The 19,282-nt window shown below is 34.7% G+C and overlaps 2 protein-coding genes and 1 long non-coding RNA gene across 3 annotated transcripts; 1 reads left to right on the top strand and 2 right to left on the bottom strand.

The window, feature by feature from the left end:
• Positions 1-1,259: 1,259 nt before the first annotated feature.
• LOC103852142 (protein EXORDIUM-like 3) lies at positions 1,260-2,599 on the bottom strand. Its single transcript, XM_009129049.3, has one exon. It carries the CDS (start codon positions 2,489-2,491, stop codon positions 1,478-1,480), a length of 1,014 nt encoding a protein of 337 aa, XP_009127297.1. The 5' UTR covers positions 2,492-2,599; the 3' UTR covers positions 1,260-1,477.
• A 12,479-nt stretch (positions 2,600-15,078) lies between these two features.
• LOC103852140 (40S ribosomal protein S20-1) lies at positions 15,079-16,201 on the top strand. The gene is made up of 4 exons (XM_009129048.3): positions 15,079-15,253; positions 15,346-15,475; positions 15,635-15,748; positions 15,871-16,201. The coding sequence occupies exons 2-4, from the start codon at positions 15,358-15,360 to the stop codon at positions 16,011-16,013; spliced, it is 375 nt and encodes a 124-aa protein (XP_009127296.1). The 5' UTR covers positions 15,079-15,253; positions 15,346-15,357; the 3' UTR covers positions 16,014-16,201.
• A 75-nt stretch (positions 16,202-16,276) lies between these two features.
• LOC117132093 lies at positions 16,277-17,896 on the bottom strand. Its single transcript, XR_004455587.1, has 3 exons — positions 17,459-17,896; positions 17,205-17,275; positions 16,277-17,109 (listed from the first exon to the last, which is right to left on the bottom strand). It is a non-coding gene; the product is annotated as an uncharacterized LOC117132093 (long non-coding RNA).
• Positions 17,897-19,282: the final 1,386 nt, after the last annotated feature.

Below are 19,282 nucleotides of genomic sequence, written 5' to 3'. Positions count from 1 at the left end.
GAACAAACGATATAAACTTAAACCCTAAAGACTAGGGGACGAAGCCGGTGACGCAAGGCTGTGGAAGCCTTCATCAAACAAAAACTAAAGCCGATGACGTCGGAACTGAAGAAGCTTCCCCGCCGCGGAGACAAAAGACCGGCGGCGACGGATCTGTGAGAGCCTCCGCCTCCGGGATATATTACTCGAAACACTAGGATCTTTATCTGAAAAGAACAAGAGCTCCGGCGACGGCACGGACGCTCACGCACCGGCCGACCGCCGAGCCCCGTCTGAGTTTTACTTTCTCTCTCTTCTCTCCCTTCTCTCTTGTTTTAGCGTCTTTAAGCAAGAGTGAATCTAATCAAAAGTAAACTAGATTACCTAAGTGAAAGCAACCAAAGAAAAGATAAACAAGATTACCTAATTAGTGAAAAAAGGTAAACAAGTTATAAGATTGCCTAATTGAAAAACAAAACATATATGGGAAAATGATTGCCTCAAATCAGGGTAAAAAATTTGCGATGAAATAAAAATCCAAAAGAAAATATTAAAAGGATGATTATGTTAGGTTTGGATCTTTCACCACCTACCCTCTTCACTCCTCAAAAATATCTCTGTACATTTCATGATTTATGCTCTTGTCTTCTGAATTTTTTTCTTTACTTTTATTATATGTTATATTTTGAGAATATATCTCTTAATATCTCCCAATACATTTGTACCAGGGATAAATTTGACCTTAACACATATCTTCGTTTCGGCTCCACCTCTTGGAGCAGAATGGGAAAAAGCGGTCCAAGCTCTTGAGATTGCTGGATATGGCCAGCCATGTTAGAAATATCATATTTGTGTGACACGTGAATAATTGAAATAGGTGTGTATTCACATAAAAAACAATAGAAAAAAATATTAAAAAGAAGTTCTTGATCTGAAAATTTAAACATGTCAATCTGTGTTCGAGATCAACCATTGATGAACATATGCTTCCTCGTAGAAAAAACATTAACCAACTTGATCAGGAAGATTTTGAAATATCTAAATTCATCATAAATGTTTAATCAGTGTTTGCAATTACAATCATCACTGGTCCATCAGCAAAAGCTGAATTTTAAAATTCTTAAAAGTAAACCAAATCATAGCATAAGTTTTGTCTGAAACTCGTGCAACATTCGAAATTACAATCCGAGCATTATTGACAGCCTTTGAAAATAACATTACAAAAAGGAGGCCAAGATGTACATATCACATTAAGATTGCCATTGTGTCAACAAGAAAGATAAGCCAATACGAATCATATGTTATATATGTAAACATAATAACATAATTGACATGCTCCACATATTCAACAAACTTAAACTATCATCAACTAATTTAATTATGCATTACACAATCGACAATTTTCTCCCACACAAAAGCACCATTCATCCATCGAACTCAACACCGAAAGATCCCGAGATACAAAAATAAAAACGCAAACAGCACATTAAACCAATCACTAATCAAGCTTATTGGGTCCGGTACAGTAACTAACCACGTGGTTCCATAACCACTGGATCAAATACCGCCGTCGGATCCCGTTAACATTATACGTGGCACCACGATCATCGTTCAACATCTGTCCTGTGTACGAACCACCACCTCCAGTACCATAGATACCCTCGCAAAGATCCGCTATCTCAACCGGAGCCACCGGGTCAGCTCCTGCGTACCAAGCGTTAACCAACGGATTCGTTGCCAGCTCAGCAATCTCGTGAGCGATCACACTTATCATCCCATCCACACCAATATCACCGTTCGGCGACTTCACCGGTTTAATCCCCGGGATAAACGCCGGTACGGCGAAGGGATACGCGCAAACTCCGGGACAAAACTTCGCCGAGTTCCCGACCCAAGCGTACGGCAACGTGAATCCAACGATCGACGGGAACGTGAAGTAGTGGAATCCGCAGACCTGGCCACAGAAATCTTGAACGTAGACGTCGTCGGAGGTGAGGAGGAGATAGAGACCGCCTTTGGGATTCACCGGCAACGGCCGGGACCTGGAAGCGACGGCGGATTTGATCACGGACTGAATCGATAACCGGGTTAAGGATTTGCCGTGGGAATAGAACCGGTCGTTCTTCTCTTCGCCTAAACGAACCGTAGCGGAAATGTTAGATCCGGTTTGGTCAGTGTAGAGCTGTACGGTTTTCCACCAACCGGAGACGGAGGGGTGTTTGGATCCGACGGCTGAGATTGAGTTAATGAACTCACGGATGATTTTCTTCTGGGATTTTTGCCACGTGCCGTACCAGATTGGGTGGACGGTGATGTTGTTGGTGAGGACTGGGCCCATGTGGTAACGGAGGCGGACGAGATTCGATGAGCCTTCGTATTTCTTTGAAGCGTCGAAGATTTGATCGGAGCCGTTGGTTTTGGGAGGGTATGGACGCCATCCGATGACTTGCACCGTTGATGTTAAGAGCACTGTAAGTACAGTGAGAGTGAGGATCACTGGAACTGAATGCATGTTTTGTTTTTTTTTTTTAAAGATGATAGAATGAGAGAATAAGAAATGAAATGTTTCGAGTTTTAAGGAGAGCAATCGAGTTTTAATGGAGGACAGAGAGGTGATGTTAAAAGACAAGTAGGCCCCACAAAAGGACAAGCGGCGTCTTCGCTAGCCGTCCGATTGTTTTTCAATCTGACGTCACCTAAAACCCTCGTTCTTGGTTCCCCATTGCGCGGGAAATCTTATTCGTTGTTTCAGGGGTAATTATGTATTTATCAACTCTGAACTGCTTCTTTTCCCCGGGTATGGACCTCGCTTTTCAGAATTATTTGTTTTTTTTTCGTTATTAGTGTCCACCACGAGTTTTGAAAACACACATTTGTATGTTTTATATTTTTCATTTTCATTACTCAAAAGAAATTTGTGTATATCTTTTTGTCGTCTTTGGGCCACTTGAGATGATAGTATTGAATAGGAATATCATCGCGAACAAGAGGCTAATGACTAAATTGGCGGTTTGTTTTTATACTCAAAAAGATGTTTTGTGTTTTCAAGATTACTTTTGTTTATTTAACAGAGGTTATACAAATCTATAGCTGCATGTGAATATTGCAATTAGTAGACCTTCACTATTACCATTTCGGTATATAGTAGACATCCGCAAATTCTTTGTGCTTTGTGGCCAAATTCGTTATGTTATGTATATGACAATAGAGATAATGTATGTATGTATAGAAGTAATGCGTTCTTTCTAATGAAAGTGTTTTAACTTAGAACTAGATTTTGATCCGTGCAACCGCACGGATGTTTGTTTTCACTTTTTTATAAATAAATTATTGTTTTAGAACATAAGTGGTATATATTTTTAATGTTAATCATATACTTAAATATTTATATAACTATATATTTCAAATATAATAATTTTATAATTTACATGTTATAATTAATTAATTATTTAAACCTTATGTATTTGCCAATTCTTATTATATATTTATCTTACTGTATTTGCATTTAGTTATTAAGAAAATTAATATATTCATGAGAAAATATATTAAAAAAATATTTTGTATTTAATTTTGGATAAATTCTGACCCGTATTTCAAATTTGGATTTCTTTTTACCAATATTTTTATGCTTATTCATTTTAGATAATTTATTATTGTATATATAAAAGTGTAAGATATGTTAATTTTTAGACATGTATTATATAGTTTGTTAATTTTAAGCCGTTCTATCATCATATTATATTTTAAATAAATAGTTTATATTTATGAAAATAAAATTTATAAATTTATCAATTGAATATAATTTATCATATTTATTTTAGTATAATAATTATATTTTAACATGATCATGACTATAAAAGTAGATAAAATATGATATAATTTATTTATTTTCATTTCTAAACGATAACTTAAAATACATCAAGTTATTGTTTAAATATTTTTACACATATTTATTAGAATTTTAAAAATATAATATATAAATATATATTATATTTAAAATGAAAATATATTATGTTTAAAGCCTTGTTCGGAAACTCGCTAGGCGCAACGCGTGCGGATGATCAGGGCCTAGCGAGTTATCGGAAAATCGGAAATAAATCGGGGAGTACTCGGGGATTTTTAATAGGGTTTTAATTTTCAATAATACACATATATATTACTTTTGTGGATTCCAAATATTATTATAGTTTAGGTTAATGGGCAGCCTTACTCTATTTGGGCCAGCCAAAACATGATTTGAATAAAAAATGATAACGTTCTGTAGTTTTTATTTATTTTGTTTTGTAAAATACGAAAAAATGTAGATGTCATCATCTTCTTTCCTCTTTATTCGGTTCTGCAACTAAACCTTCGCATCCATGGTTTCCAGTTTATTCTTTATTTTGTTTTCACTTGCTTTTCCTGATTTGTATACTATAATTAACTGAGATCTACAAATATTAACAACTTTTCAAAAACTTTTTAGGTTTCGTAAACAACATTACGCGGCCGCTTAACCGTATACCACATTCTCGGCGGTTAAAATACGGGCTACAGTAGAATGCATCCGAATTGGCCAAACTCGCCACGGTGACTACCCGCTTCACGATTTTGCGGACGATTACTCGGCAACTCGGCCGCTTTTTAGAACAAGGGTTTAAAGTAGTTACAAAGATTTTATATTTTTAACTTTATAGAAATACATGTTAATTTTTATACATGTATTATATAGTTTGATAATGTTAACCCATCTTACCAACATATTATATTTTATTTTTGAACATAAATATTTATAATTACGAAAATAAAATATATAAATATATAAATTTAATACAATTTTATTATATTTAGCTCAATATAATAATTTTATTTAGCTCAATATAATAATTCTATTTTAATATGATTGATTATGATTATATAATAAATAAAATATTATATATTTTTTTATTTTTCATTTTATATAACTGAATATATTAATGTATACTAATATTTTAAACTAATTTCGAAATTAGTGAAAATATTTAAATATAATTTCGAAAATGAAGATCTTGTAAAAATCTTTTCAAACAGATTTGTTAGACTTTTAAAATAAATATATTTATATTTAAAATGAAAAGATATCAAAAGATATTATGATTAAAATATTTTAAAAATTTTATTTATTATTAGTCTGAATTAAAATGTAATATGAATTTCTATGAATAGGTCCATTAAGTCTATTTTTTAAAAAATCACACATGAATCAAGGTTGTGACTTCTGTTTTAATATATAAGAAGGATGTTTCTGAGAAAGAGTTTTTGTAACCAATTGTGTAAATGTAGAAATAGGATGAATGAACTATATATTGTTGTATCTTCACCTAACCCATTACACATAAGATTACCAATATCTTTATATGTTGTTGGAAAAGATATACTGCAGATAAGGTGACGTAATAAAATAAAATAAATTTATCAATATTAAGCCATCAGAGATGAGATGGTTTTTAACCAACAAAAATTTGACGACTATATACAAAATAATATAATATATGCTATGTTATAAATCAATTGGCCACCGCTTATAAGTATCCCTTTATTATACTTTACAATTAATCATAGACGACCGTTTATAAATACACAGTCACTAAATTTATACACATGGTATTTATCAGCAACGAAAATGCATCCCCAATGCGTTTACTTGGGTAGTTGCATGAATTGAGACATTGCATAAGATAACACATCGACGTACCAAAACTGTGTCACTTATACAAGTAGGCGATTATTGTTCCAAAGCATGAATCAGATTTAGCTTCAACTAGTGTTTTTCAAAATAGAATAAATATATATCTACTTTTATATAAGTATCGAAAAAGTTGGTTTTAGATTTATAGAACTTGTACATGAAGGCTATATAGCCACTTATATGTGTTAGTACATTCATTTGAATTGGTTAAAACATGAATGAGTTAGATAGATAAGAACATATGTAATGTGCATCTCCAATATCACGATGACATAAGTGGTAAAATACTTAAGTTGCTATGCATTGTAAAATGTCGATTAATAGACCGCCTAAGTAAAACAGCCGGTTAAAGATAAACAAACCCCATCGACTACTAAACCCATGCAAGAATATTTCCATCTATTGTTATCTAACTATCATAGTTAGCCTATCACTACAAGAAAACAGCGGTATTCTAACGGACGTTCCGACGGAAAATGAATTCCTCGGAATATACCGAGGAATTTCCGAGGAAACACAAAATTTGGCTTACTCGGAATTTCCTCGGAATATTCCGACAGAATTCCGAGGAAAATTCATCTCGTCGGAATATTCCGACGGAATACCGAGGAAACTAGTATTCCTCGGAAAAAACCGATGAATTCCGAGGAAATATTATAGACGTTGGAGAGCCGTTGGGAGATTTTAAAAATTCCGAAGAAATTCCGACGAACTAGCCGTTTGCATCGGAATTCCGTCGGAATTTCCTCGGACCATCGGCAGGATTTCAACTATAAATACAAGCACCCCTCTTCCTCTTCATTCACTCCATATCTTCATCCTCCCTCTCACTTTTTTTACACACGAATTTGATTCATAAAAAACATGTATTCTTCAAATTATTTTCGTTCTTGGATCGATCGACCTCATTTGGATCCGAACACGAGATTGCTTACGGAAGAATACCAACAAGGTATAACCGAATTCATGGGGTTAGTTCACCGACAACCGGAAGCAAAAACAGGTATGTTAAGATGTCCTTGCTCTAATTGTAAAAATAAAAAAGTTATTAAACAATGGGATGTTTGGACTCATCTATATTTGAGTGGGTTTACACGAAGTTACAAAATTTAGTATCATCATGGAGAAACTGATTATGAACATGGTAGTACTAGCGAACCTCAGCCAGCGGTTAGATTAGAAGATCCAATTAGAACGGATGTAGATTACGGTGTAGGTACTGAGCAGATGGTAAATGATCATTTTAGAGGGGAAGATTTACCCAATGCCGAAGCTAGGAGATTTTATGATATGTTGGATGCTGGAAAGCAACCATTGTACGAAGGTTGCAGAGATGGTCATTCAGCTTTATCATCTGCTACAAGATTGATGGGCATTAAGACAGATTATAATTTGGCTGAAGACTGTGTGGATGCGATTGCTGATTATGTAAAAGGTATTCTACCCGAAGATAATGTAGCTCCTGGCTCATACTACGAGGTTCAGAAACTCGTAGCTGGTCTTGGTTTATCGTATCAGGTAATAGATGTATGCAGAGACAACTGCATGATATATTGGAGGGCGGATGAACAGCGGGTTTCATGCAAATTTTGTGGGAAGCCTCGTTATAAAGATACGAGTGGAAGAGTTCCAATACCATATAAAAAGATGTGGTATTTGCCTTTGACGGAAAGGTTGCAGAGGCTGTATCTGTCTGAACGCACAGCGCAACCAATGAGATGGCATGCGGAGCACTCAACAGATGGTGAGATCAGACATCCTTCAGATGCAAAAGCGTGGAAGCATTTCCAATCAAAGTATCCGAATTTGCGTATGAGAGAAGAAATGTCTACCATGGATTATGTACTGATGGTTTCAGCCCGTTTGGCAAGAGTGGAAGACAGTATTCTCTATGGCCAGTCATTCTTACACCATACAACCTACCCCCAAACTTGTGCTTGCGATGAGAGTTTTTGTTTCTCTCGATTCTCGTTCCCGGACCAGAGCATCCTAAGAGATCACTTGATGTGTTTCTTCAGCCACTAATATATGAGTTGCAACAACTATGGGCTCAAGGTGCTGAAACATACGATGTTTCGTATAAAGAAAACTTTCAAATGCGGGCAGTACTAATGTGGACAATAAGTGATTTTCCAGCATATGGTATGTTATCTGGATGGACAACGCATGGAAGGCTATCATGTCCATATTGTCAAGATAACACTGATGCTTTCCAACTAAAACACGGAAGGAAAACGTGTTGGTTTGACTGTCACAGGAGATTTCTACCACCAGATCATCCATATCGTAAAAGTAGGAATTTGTTTACGAAGAACAAGAGGGTGTTTGACAGTCCACCTCCGGAAATTCGTGGGAAAGATTTGAAGACACAACTTAGAGATTTTGGTGCAGAAAGGACGCCAGACGTCGGTGGACATGAGCATTTTCCGGTAGATGGTGTTGGAAACCTACATAACTGGCACAAAAAAGTATTTTCTGGGATCTGCCATACTGGGAGGATCATCTACTAAGGCATAATTTAGATGTCATGCATATTGAGAAGAACTTTTTTGACAATCTCATGAACACGATCCTTAATGTTCAAGGTAAAACAAAGGATAATTTGAAGTCAAGACTGGATTTAGTCGATATATGTGCTCGTTCAGAACTTCATGTTGATGAGAGTGGTAGGGCTCCTTTTCCCATATACCGACTTGATGCAGCGGGAAAGGATGCGTTCTTTGATTGGATTTCAAACGATGTGGAATTTCCAGACGGTTACGCATCTAATTTGCGTAACTGTATCGACAGAAAGGAAGGAAAGTTTACTGGCTTGAAAAGCCACGATTGCCATGTAATGATGCAGCGCCTCCTTCCGTTTGCCTTCAAGGAACTATTACCACGAAATGTTCATGAAGCAATTGCAGGGATAAGTGGTTTCTTCCGCGATTTATGCACGAGATCAGTGACTCTTGAAGGTATTGAAAATTTGAAGACTAACATAGCTGTGATTCAGTGCAACCTTGAGAAGATATTTCCTCCCTCATTTTTTGATGTTATGGAGCATCTTGTTATTCACCTGGTAAGAGAATTGGAACTTGGTGGTCCTGTGCAGTATAGATGGATGTATCTGTATGAGCGGTATATGTTCCATTTGAAGAAGATGGTGAAAAATTTAAGTAGGGTGGAAGGGTCTATAGTCGCACAGATGATCAATGAAGAAACTTCGAACTTTGCCGAGTACTACTTTCCAGCAGAAGTTCAGACCAAAAACAGAAGACCTGCTCGGCATGATGATAGAGACGAACGGGCAACATATCATTGGAAGGTTCCAGACATTTTCACAGACGTTGGACGACTTTTTATTTATTAAAACTATTTTTTTGTGATTATTAAACTATTTTCTATATTTATTAAACATTTTAAATATTTTAAAAACTATTTTTTTAATTATTAAACTATTTTTTATTTATTAAAACTTTTTTTTTGTAATTATTAAACTATTTTATATATTTATTAAACTATTTTTTATTTATTAAAACTATTTTTGTAATTATTAAACTATTTATATTTTTGTGCTTAAAAACTATTTTTAAACTATTTCAGCAAGAATTCAACTGGAATTCCGATGATACGCTCTCTATCTATAACCATTTTGTCCATAAAGTTATGGACAACTATGGGAAGCAGATGTACGAGTGGAAGAAGAAGTGGGAAGTAAACAAGGTAGTTTTTAATTTATTAACAATTTTTAATTTATTAAACTATTTTTTAAATTATTAAACTTTTTTTTTTTTAAATTAAAAGGTCTCAAAGTCGATGAACGACACGGTATGGAAGGAGTTGTGTGAGCATTGGGATAAGGAAGTGACGAAAGAAACTTCTTCCACCAACTCCAACAACCGCAGGAGCGACCGTAAAGGGAAGGGCATCTACAAGCATAACTTGGGTGCCCAATCTATTGCCACTCTTGCGGATCGCATGGTAAGTTCAACTACTTTTTCTTTAATTATTTAAGTTTCAGAATTTTATTTTTTATGCATTTTTTTCAAATTTCTAATGTTTGTTTAATTTATTTTTTTTTCAAGGCGGAAGAAAATGAGGGCGATCCGGTTGATGATCTCGCCCTAATGAAAATGACGTATACCAACAAGAAGACCAGTCAGATTGATGATGGTCTTGTGAGGGACGTGGACGACCTGGTCCAAACTCAGGTGTACGACGAAGTGTCTCAGCTTCAAACCGATGATGACGATTCGACGGCTTTGACCAACTTGTCCCGGGTTCGAATCAACGAAATCGTTGAATCGGTAAGTTTTTTTTTTAAAAGTTCAATTTATTTATTTCTTGATTTTTATTTTATCATCAATTTATATTATCTAAATTTGGTTTTTTATATTTCAGTCGGTTCCAAAGAAGAAGGGACGTATGGTCGGTTTGGGTCGTCGCTCCCGGTCGGCTGCTCCTTCTTCTGCACCACCGCCATATGTTGATCCGGAAGTTCTTACGGCTCAGCTGAAGGACAAGGATGATCGGATATCTGCGTTGGAGACCCAGATGGCAGCTCAACAGGCGGGCTATGAGACCCAGAAGAGGCTCAACGAGCAGATGATGGAGATGATGAAGAGGATGTACCCGAACGAGGTGTTCCCGAACATCCAAGACCCGTAGTTTTTTTTTTTTTTAACCAAAAACTCTGAATGTTTTATTTAACTTTGAATATTATCTACTATGTTTTATTTTATGTTTTATTCAATTTTAATTTTAATTTTAAATTTTTAAATTTAAATTTAAAAAATTTAATTTTTTTTTTAAAAAATAAATTTTTTCGAAATTCCGAGGGAATGGAGTTCCTCGGAAAATTCCGAGGAACTTTCTTCCCTCGGAAAATTCCGAGGAACATATTTCCCTCGGAATTTTCCGAGGGAATGGAGTTCCTCAGAAAATTCCGAGGGAGTTTTGTCCTTCGGAATTTTCCGAGGAACTCCATTCCCTCGGAAAATTCCGAGGGAAATATGTTCCTCAGAATTTTCCGAGGAACATATGTTCCTCGGAATTTTCCGATAAACATTCCGAGGAATGTTTTGTCGAAACTTCCGAGGATTGGACCATCGGAATTCCATCGGTATATTCCGAGGAACCTTCCGACGAACATATGTTTCTCGGAGTTTCCTCGGAATTTTGTTTCCTCGGAATTCCGTCGGAAATTTCCGACGGAATTCCGAGGAAGTATGAATTTCCGAGGAGATATTTCCGGTATTCCGACGACATACCGACGATTTTTTCCTTCAGTATCCCGATGTTTTCTTGTAGTGTATGATTTCGAATGTCCAAGGACCACGACTGCAAGTTTAGAAATTGATTATTTTATAAGATTTGGATAGTAGTAAGTAGTAACCTATGGTTGGGGAATACTTGGGAGCTAAGTAGCTAAACCTAACCGCGATTTCTAATTATCTTATAATACCAATTTTTATTTTTATACAATATATCGAGTTTCCTATGTGTCTATCTTCAAATAAAAAATGGGGACACATAAGCACGGATGGTGTATACGAGGTGCTAGTGTGTATCCCATTATTCCCATAAAAAGATATTTAATTTGCTGTAATTCGCATTTGAAGGTTCCGATGAGAATATTTAGAATTTCGTTTTTTATATATATATTTTTTTTTTTTTTTTTTTTTTATATTTTACCTTTCACCATTACATTTTAAACCATCAACGCCAAAATATAATCCGATAACACAGAGGACAATTGAAAAATGTTAGGACGAATAGCTGTTCAGTTTGGTAGCATATAGATATAGTTAATTAAACATACTTACTCTTCATCCAAAATATAATTTAAAAGGAAAATCATCAAGTTTTTGATTATTAAATTACACAAAAACAAGAAAATAGTTTTGGAGAAAATGTAAAACATAGAAATGGAGAAGAAAACAAAAGGAAACCTGGGAAGGATAAGAGATGGGTCCGTCCCAATCGCGGAGCGAATTGCGCGGCCCTCTTGTCAAGGTATTGATGTGAACATTAATATTTTAATTTAAATTCTAAACTATAACAAATAATTGTTATATGTAAAATAAGATAAAAATCCAAATAAAATTAAATATAGTAAGCAAAGTAGTAAAAGAATCGTACAGCTGAGATTGAAAGCTCTGGTCGCAAGTGGGCCACTAAAAGTTTATTTTAGCTAGTGCGGGTCCTACTTGCTACACTGACGTTACGGTGACACAGAAGGACAACTACTGACGCCAGTCTGGCGAATAAAGACACTTGGCACATACGTGGAATCTAGTGCTGACTCGACAATATTTGGCTAATATGACACGTCATTGAGAAGTGTGAAAGGGACAAACTTTGCGTGAAATTTGCGGGGTTTTTTTTAATTCCTTTAATCCACAAAACATCGCGTGATGGTACGCTCCGGTGAACGGTGAGGGCCATGATCGTTTTTTGGTCATGCTACATTAAATTGGTTTCATTATGCATTTTGTCACGTGCAACGACTTTCTTTATAGTAAATGTTTTTCAAATTTTCACATTCAGAATAACCGGATTTCTAGTTAAGAGGATATTATCAAGTTGTCATCAACTGGATTTTTGTATAATCGTCCTACATTTGTTCCAATTTGTACTACGTCTAAAAATTATATCAAGTTGTCACCCGTTGATATTGAATTCTTCTAAAAGAATCCCGCCCACACAAGCCTAAAAGAATATACATTATGGGGATTGTTGGACCAAACTGATTCACCAATTCGCTAGTAGGCCTGTTAGTTGGGTTGGACCACACCCAAATGGGTATGTCTAATTGGGTGTTTTTTTTCCTGGGTTTAAAACACCCACACCCATATTTAGCCCACACCTAACAGTACCCATATCCAATAACACCCATCACCCAACTGGACATCCAAGCCCGCCCATTTATAAGCAATTTAAGTATTAGTCCAAATCTGTTTTTTTTTTCTAAACATCTGACCAATTCTGTTTAAATTCAAATGAAGAATTTTCTTATAAGCAGATGACACCTTTACAAAGAAAAGAACCTTCAATCAAAAACGAGATAAATATGAATTTTATAATCTAAACAATTCATCATCATCATCAGATTCAGAGCAAGAGTAAAACGAGATAGACTCAAAGCAAGAGTAGAACGATTCATCACAGATTCACAAAACTGGATCGAAGCTAAAAGCCTAAAACCCACAACACAGAAACGAGATGGATGATTGAATCATGAAACATACATGAAATCGCGATAAGAAGAAGTAGAGAATGGAGAAATCTGGTTCGGATTAAGAGAATCAAAGCCGGAGAAGACGAATCGAGAGGTAAAGATCGATTTTCATCGCGATTTTGCCAGACTGATCGAAAAGAAAAGTCAAAAAGAATCGCGGAATGATTTTTTCCTAAATTGACTAAACCCTAGAAATTAAGTGTTTTGGGCCAACCCAACACCCATTTGGTTTGGACCAGTTAGCCCATGGACAAAGTGGGTTTTTAGCCCAGTTAAACCATAAGTTATTTGGGTATGACCATCACCCGCCCATGTTTGTTTTGAATGGGTGAATCCATGGGTGGCCCAACCAATTGACACCCCTATTCGCTAGCGAGGCCCTATTCTGGTCCAAATGGCAACCTCACAGCCCGTAAGTATCGAACTCCAAGTCTACGGATAACGCCTAACGATCCACCTCGGCCCTCGCAGTCAGACATTTACGAAAAAAGCTGAGATTTTCAGAGTTTAGTATGACACGTGCGTTTTAGATACACAGAGTCGTTAGAGCGAACTGATCAACATCCAAAAAAAAAAAACTAAAATAATTTACATATTTTTTTTTGGGACTAACGTACTAGAGATATTGATTACTCTATCTGTACTGTAATCTCTGGTGTTTTATCCTTTGTATCTTGGATTCACTTTAAATAATATATATCAGTCCAATTTGTGAAATTTTCTTAGAAATATACTCACATATAAGCCTGAAACGGATCCGAATATCCGAGAAATTCAGGGTATCCGGATCCAGATTCGTTATTTTCGGATAACCGTCTCGATATTCTATTATCCACAGATATCCAGATCCGAATCCGTAAAAATAATTAAAAATAATAATTTTTTTAAAAAAATTAATATAATACATAAATCAAATATTTATAAATATATTTATATATGTCTATAATATTGTAAAAAACTAAAATATAATATTATAATATTAATTCATGTATAAATATTAATATATCAAATATAATAATTGATGAAATTTAAAAATTTAATGTATTTTAAAAATACGGATCCGGATATCCGGACCTAAAATTAAGATATCCGGATTCGGATTCGGTTTGGACGGATTCAAGATTTTACTATCCGGATTCGAATCCGAAGACCCCATATATCTTATTTTCAGAGCGGATCCGGAACGGATCTCGGATCGAATCCGGATCTCGGATAATAAGCGTAAGATTTATTATGAATACTACATAGAATAAAGGTTAATAGGTAAAAATACTCTTCAAATAATATATAGGGATATGTAAATTTAGGCATGGACATTCGGGATCCCAATCGAATTTTGGTTTTGTTTAATCGGGTCTTGATTTTTTAAATTTATCAAAATCAGTTTCATTCAAGTTTTATGAAAGTTCGGTTCTGGACCGGTTCTGGTTCTATCATGTTCGGATCAGATTTAGTAAATTTTCAAAGAACCGGTACAATCTGATGTACTTTACGGGTTGGGTCCCGATCGGTTTTTTGTTTAAAAATACGTGATTTGTACCTATTTTGTAACCAAAACATAAGTAAAATTGGTTCTTCGATTTTAAAATACATGATTTGTACTTATTTTGTACCCAAAACATAAGTAAAATCAATTCACAAAATAAGAAGGAACATCAAACGTGATCATTCAAAATCAAATGAAAGGTAAACATAATTATTGATAGAAAGAAAATAAAAAAAATAAAAGAAAATAACGAAAACTAAGTTCTATGAGAAACATTATCCAATGAATATAAAACCAAAATTTAAAAATTTCAAGTTTTAACCGCCATCTTCAACTATCAACCTTCATGTAATAGATAATTATTTTAGATGTTTAATAATATCTTAGTGTATTTTGGATACAGATTAGAAATTAAGATCATGTTTGGTACATGTTTTTTTTGGGATTCTGAATGTTTCAGGTTATATCGGGTATCCATTTAGATTCGGATTCGTTTTAGATAATACTCATAACTCGAAATATAACTCGAAATATTAGAAAACAAAATCTATTCGGTATTTATGTCGGGTTTGGGTCAAATTCACTTTTATCATTTTTATCAGATTGAATTCGATTGGGATTTTCGTGTTGGGTTTATTTGCCCATACTATGTAAATTGTTCAGTTTGAGTGAAGGCATTGGGCTAAAACTCTCGAATATGGGCTACAGTAATAATTGTAAAAGGCCCATTAAGGAGTAGACAGAATGAAAAACCTAGAATCCGTGTCTCGTAGTTATAACCTAACATCATCTCTTTGCCAAAAACTTCTTCGCCCAGTTTCTTCATCAACTCAGCGGCTCGTGTCTTCTTTCTTCTCTGGTAAGATTCCTTTATACTCTTTGCACAATTTAATCTTTGTTTGAATCAAACGGTTACCTGTAAATGGTTTTGTTTTGGATGTATAATGTTAGCTTAAGAAAGCTATGGCGTACGCACCACCACCGATGAAGCAAGGAAAGACAGGATTTGAAGAAACACAAGAGCAGATTCACAAGATCAGAATCACTCTCTCCTCCAAGAACGTCAAAAACCTTGAGAAGGGTCAGATTCTTTTTCTTGATTTAGCCATCAACCTACTTTCGGTTAGATCTTGTAACGGGTTTATTTAGCTTACAGGAACTTAGTTTTAGTCATTGGTATAACACTCGAACCTAAAATGATTAGTTATTACTTATCTATGTGTTGTGCTCTGATAATTAGTGTGCACTGACTTGGTCCGTGGAGCGAAAGACAAGAGGTTGAGAGTTAAAGGACCGGTGAGGATGCCAACTAAAGTTCTCAAGATTACCACAAGAAAAGCTCCTTGTGGTGAAGGTCGGTACTTCTCGAAAGTTCGCATTGCGTATATGCTAGATTGCTATCTGATTCAGAACTGACTTTGTTCTGATTGAGAAACCTACATGTTGATGTAAGACGTTTGTTTTAATCTATTGTAGGAACCAACACATGGGACAGATTTGAGCTCCGTGTACACAAGCGTGTGATCGATCTCTTCAGCTCTCCGGATGTGGTGAAGCAGATCACTTCCATCACCATTGAGCCTGGTGTTGAGGTCGAGGTCACCATTGCTGATTCTTAGATGCACGTGGTTTAATTTACAACTTCGTATTCCAACGACTCTTATGTCTTTTATGTAACAGGGTTCAAATTTCGTCTTTACTTCCTAAATATGTTATCCTTTTGATTTTATTTTTGGAGTGCGTTACATCATCAGACACATTATTCTCTTTTTTTACAAGATAAAGCACTTTCCACTTGAGGGACACATTGTCCTCTTCCACCCCTTGTGGTTTTACAGCAGTACTCTTCACGTTTGGTTCAGAGAAACTAGAGGATGGCTGCATTTTTTTATTTTATTTATTTTTTCTCAACTTTTTCTTTGTTCTTTTTGCAAAGTTCTTATGTTTTTATTTGTTTTTTTCTCAGAGTTTAAGACATTTGAAGAAAGTATAATTATTACAATAAATTGTAATTTGTTTTTCTCTATATTTTAACATCCATTTTCATATATATATTTTATATATTTCAACAATTATATAAAAAAATGTATAGACATAAGAAGTGTGGATGCAAAATTGTGAACATGTAAGAAAAATACGTGAACATAAAAAGATGTGGACATGGATGGATAAAAAATATAGAAAATCTCTTTAAAATTTTCGTGGATGAGGTTTCATGAACTAAGTTTCATTGATGTGTTTTCTTGGACAAGTTTTTATATTCTTAATCATCTTACATAATTTTTTAGTATCTGTGGACAAGTACTTTATGCATACCATATTGATACCTTATTGTGGATAATATAGTTATAATATAATTATGGACATGGACACAAAAACTATGGACATGGATATCATATTTCTTTCTCCATCAAACAGAAAAAAACTGGATAAAGCAATCTAAAGAGATTTGCCAGGTCCATATTCGACTAACAATTACAAAAACATAAGCTTTCTAACGTACACTAATAAAAATTGTTTAGACACACTATATAAGCTAACCAGAAGCCTAAGTCAAAGCCTGGGAAAAACTAAGAGGTACCTCTTTTCCTGAGCTTATTGGGAACCATACGTGTAGATTCATGGAGTTTTGTATACCGAACTCGTTACCATCTAACTTCTTCCACGGCGTAAACTTATCTTTACTCTTTCTTGCTCTCATTAAAATCTTCCATTCTTTTGCATGACAAAACACACACACACAAGAATTTCACAAGCCTTGTTAGAATCAAATTCTATTGGTGTTGTATTGAATGAAGCACGAAACTCACCAAAACTTTCTTCTTTGTGTAGTTTCACGAGACATCTTGGTGCTGTGATAGCTCCAGCACATCCACAATATCTGAAAAAGTTCCAATTTTTTTGGGCAGTTACTATAGATTTAACCAATTACAATCAAAGAAAAGAGATGGAGATTTAACCAATGAACAACACTCCAGATATGAGATTTTGTCATATCCAAATCTTGACTGAAATTGCTTTAACAAAGGGTTCCCAAATTAGCCAAAAAAGCAAACTAACTAACCTTGCATTTAGAAATCTGTTGCTCACGGGAGCAGGTGTGGGGGCTTTGTTCGACGGTGGGCCGGTGGCTCAGAGACTACCGCTACGAAACAGATAAATGTGGAGAAGAAAATGATTTTGATTCGCGAATGATTTACGGAGTGAGGGACTGAAATGGATTAGGGTGAGAAAATGACAATGAATTGCAACCATAGAAAATCTAACAAATAAGATTAGGGTTCGTGAATTGGGAATTTGGGAAAGTGACTTTCTTTGTTTTCTTTAAATCAGCAAATTAAAAAAAAAAAAAAAAACTAAAGCACAAAAAAGTAAAAAGATAGCGAGAATGAGGTGCTGGTTAAGAGGGTATCATGGACATTACACAAGTAGAATGTGTGTTGCAAGTGGAATGTGTCTTATTGTGATATTGTAAAGTCAAAATGTGTCTGTGAGTGTAAATTTTTCTTATTTTTGTTGGACATTTTGTTTGCTGGATGCCTGTGTTTTTCTTTTTCTAAAGCATCGAGTCTTTATACCATTAAAATATTTAAACTGTTAGATTCTCTCAGTTACATTGGTAAACTTTTTCATCCTCGGTAGTCTTAGGTAAATACAATAGTGTAAATCCATTGTAGTAACTTTCAGTAAGGTATAAATATTTAAAATTCTATAAAGTTCATACTCTGCGCATACTCTGAAACAATATATGTAATCAAGTGGTATAGTGAGGTTGAAAAGATGCTAAGCATCAATGTCTCAAAAATATATCATTGCAGATATATCTTTCTGATCAGTTGATATGAATCTCTAATTTTTATTGCGAGCAATCGGATTTACGTAGCACCATTTATCTAGCACGAGACATAAAATGAGACCAGTCGGTTGGTTGGATTTCCGTCGTTGAATACCTCCGTGTTATATAAAAAAACATATATTATATTCTAAGTACCACTAGGGGGGGGGGTTATTGGTAGAAAATTTTTACAAAATTTTGAGAATCCATTGTTATTGGAACAAGAATTTTTAAAATTTAAGTAAAATCCATTTTTAGTGGGATGCAGATTTTTAAATTCCATTCAAAATCTTTTGTTATTGGAAAAGTTTATTTATGATGGATTTAACAATTCTATTAAAATCTTTTGTTATTGGGATGTAAATTCTTTTTATTTTTACTCATAAGAATCAACTTTGAGAATATCTTCTATACCCATAAGATTTCTAAAATATATGTTATTAATCTCACACGTATTAACTCACAGTCTAGAAGGGTGCGCCAAGAAAAAAAAAACAACGAAAGCAAAGCTGATAAAAATCTTGAACAAAATTGTAAAAGAAGATGTTAAAGTGGTGATGATGCTATTCAAAGTGTTTTTGCTTTCATTGATGATGTTATTCACTCATACTTTCATCATATATCTGTAATCCCACTATATAAAAGCAACTAAATTGGAGCATTTTTAAAGGTGCCACATGGACAAAAAAATTGAGAACCAACTAATCTGCCATGTCATTCCAGACTGGATTTGAAAGACCAACTTTCGCAGCCCATTATTACTAAATTTCGGAGCTCATTTACACTATTCTCAACATTCCATTTTAACAGCTCATTATTACTCAGATACTAAAGGCCCTAACTCATTATTACTCATATACTAAAGGTCCTAAAACATAATCCCTAACCCATTAATACTAAAAGCCCTAAAACATATAATTCTCTAAAAACTAAAGATCACTCATCCTCACCCTAGCCCTATCACCGACTCCATCTCATCGTGATTCTCTTCCTCTTCATCTCATCTTCAACTTAAATATTATCATTTTTGAATGAAAACATTATTATTATTGA

The sequence above is a fragment of the Brassica rapa genome, chromosome A02, assembly GCF_000309985.2.
Source record: "Brassica rapa cultivar Chiifu-401-42 chromosome A02, CAAS_Brap_v3.01, whole genome shotgun sequence".
In the NCBI taxonomy this organism is placed as follows: Eukaryota; Viridiplantae; Streptophyta; class Magnoliopsida; order Brassicales; family Brassicaceae; genus Brassica; species Brassica rapa.
This window is presented reverse-complemented; position numbering and strand designations above follow the sequence as displayed.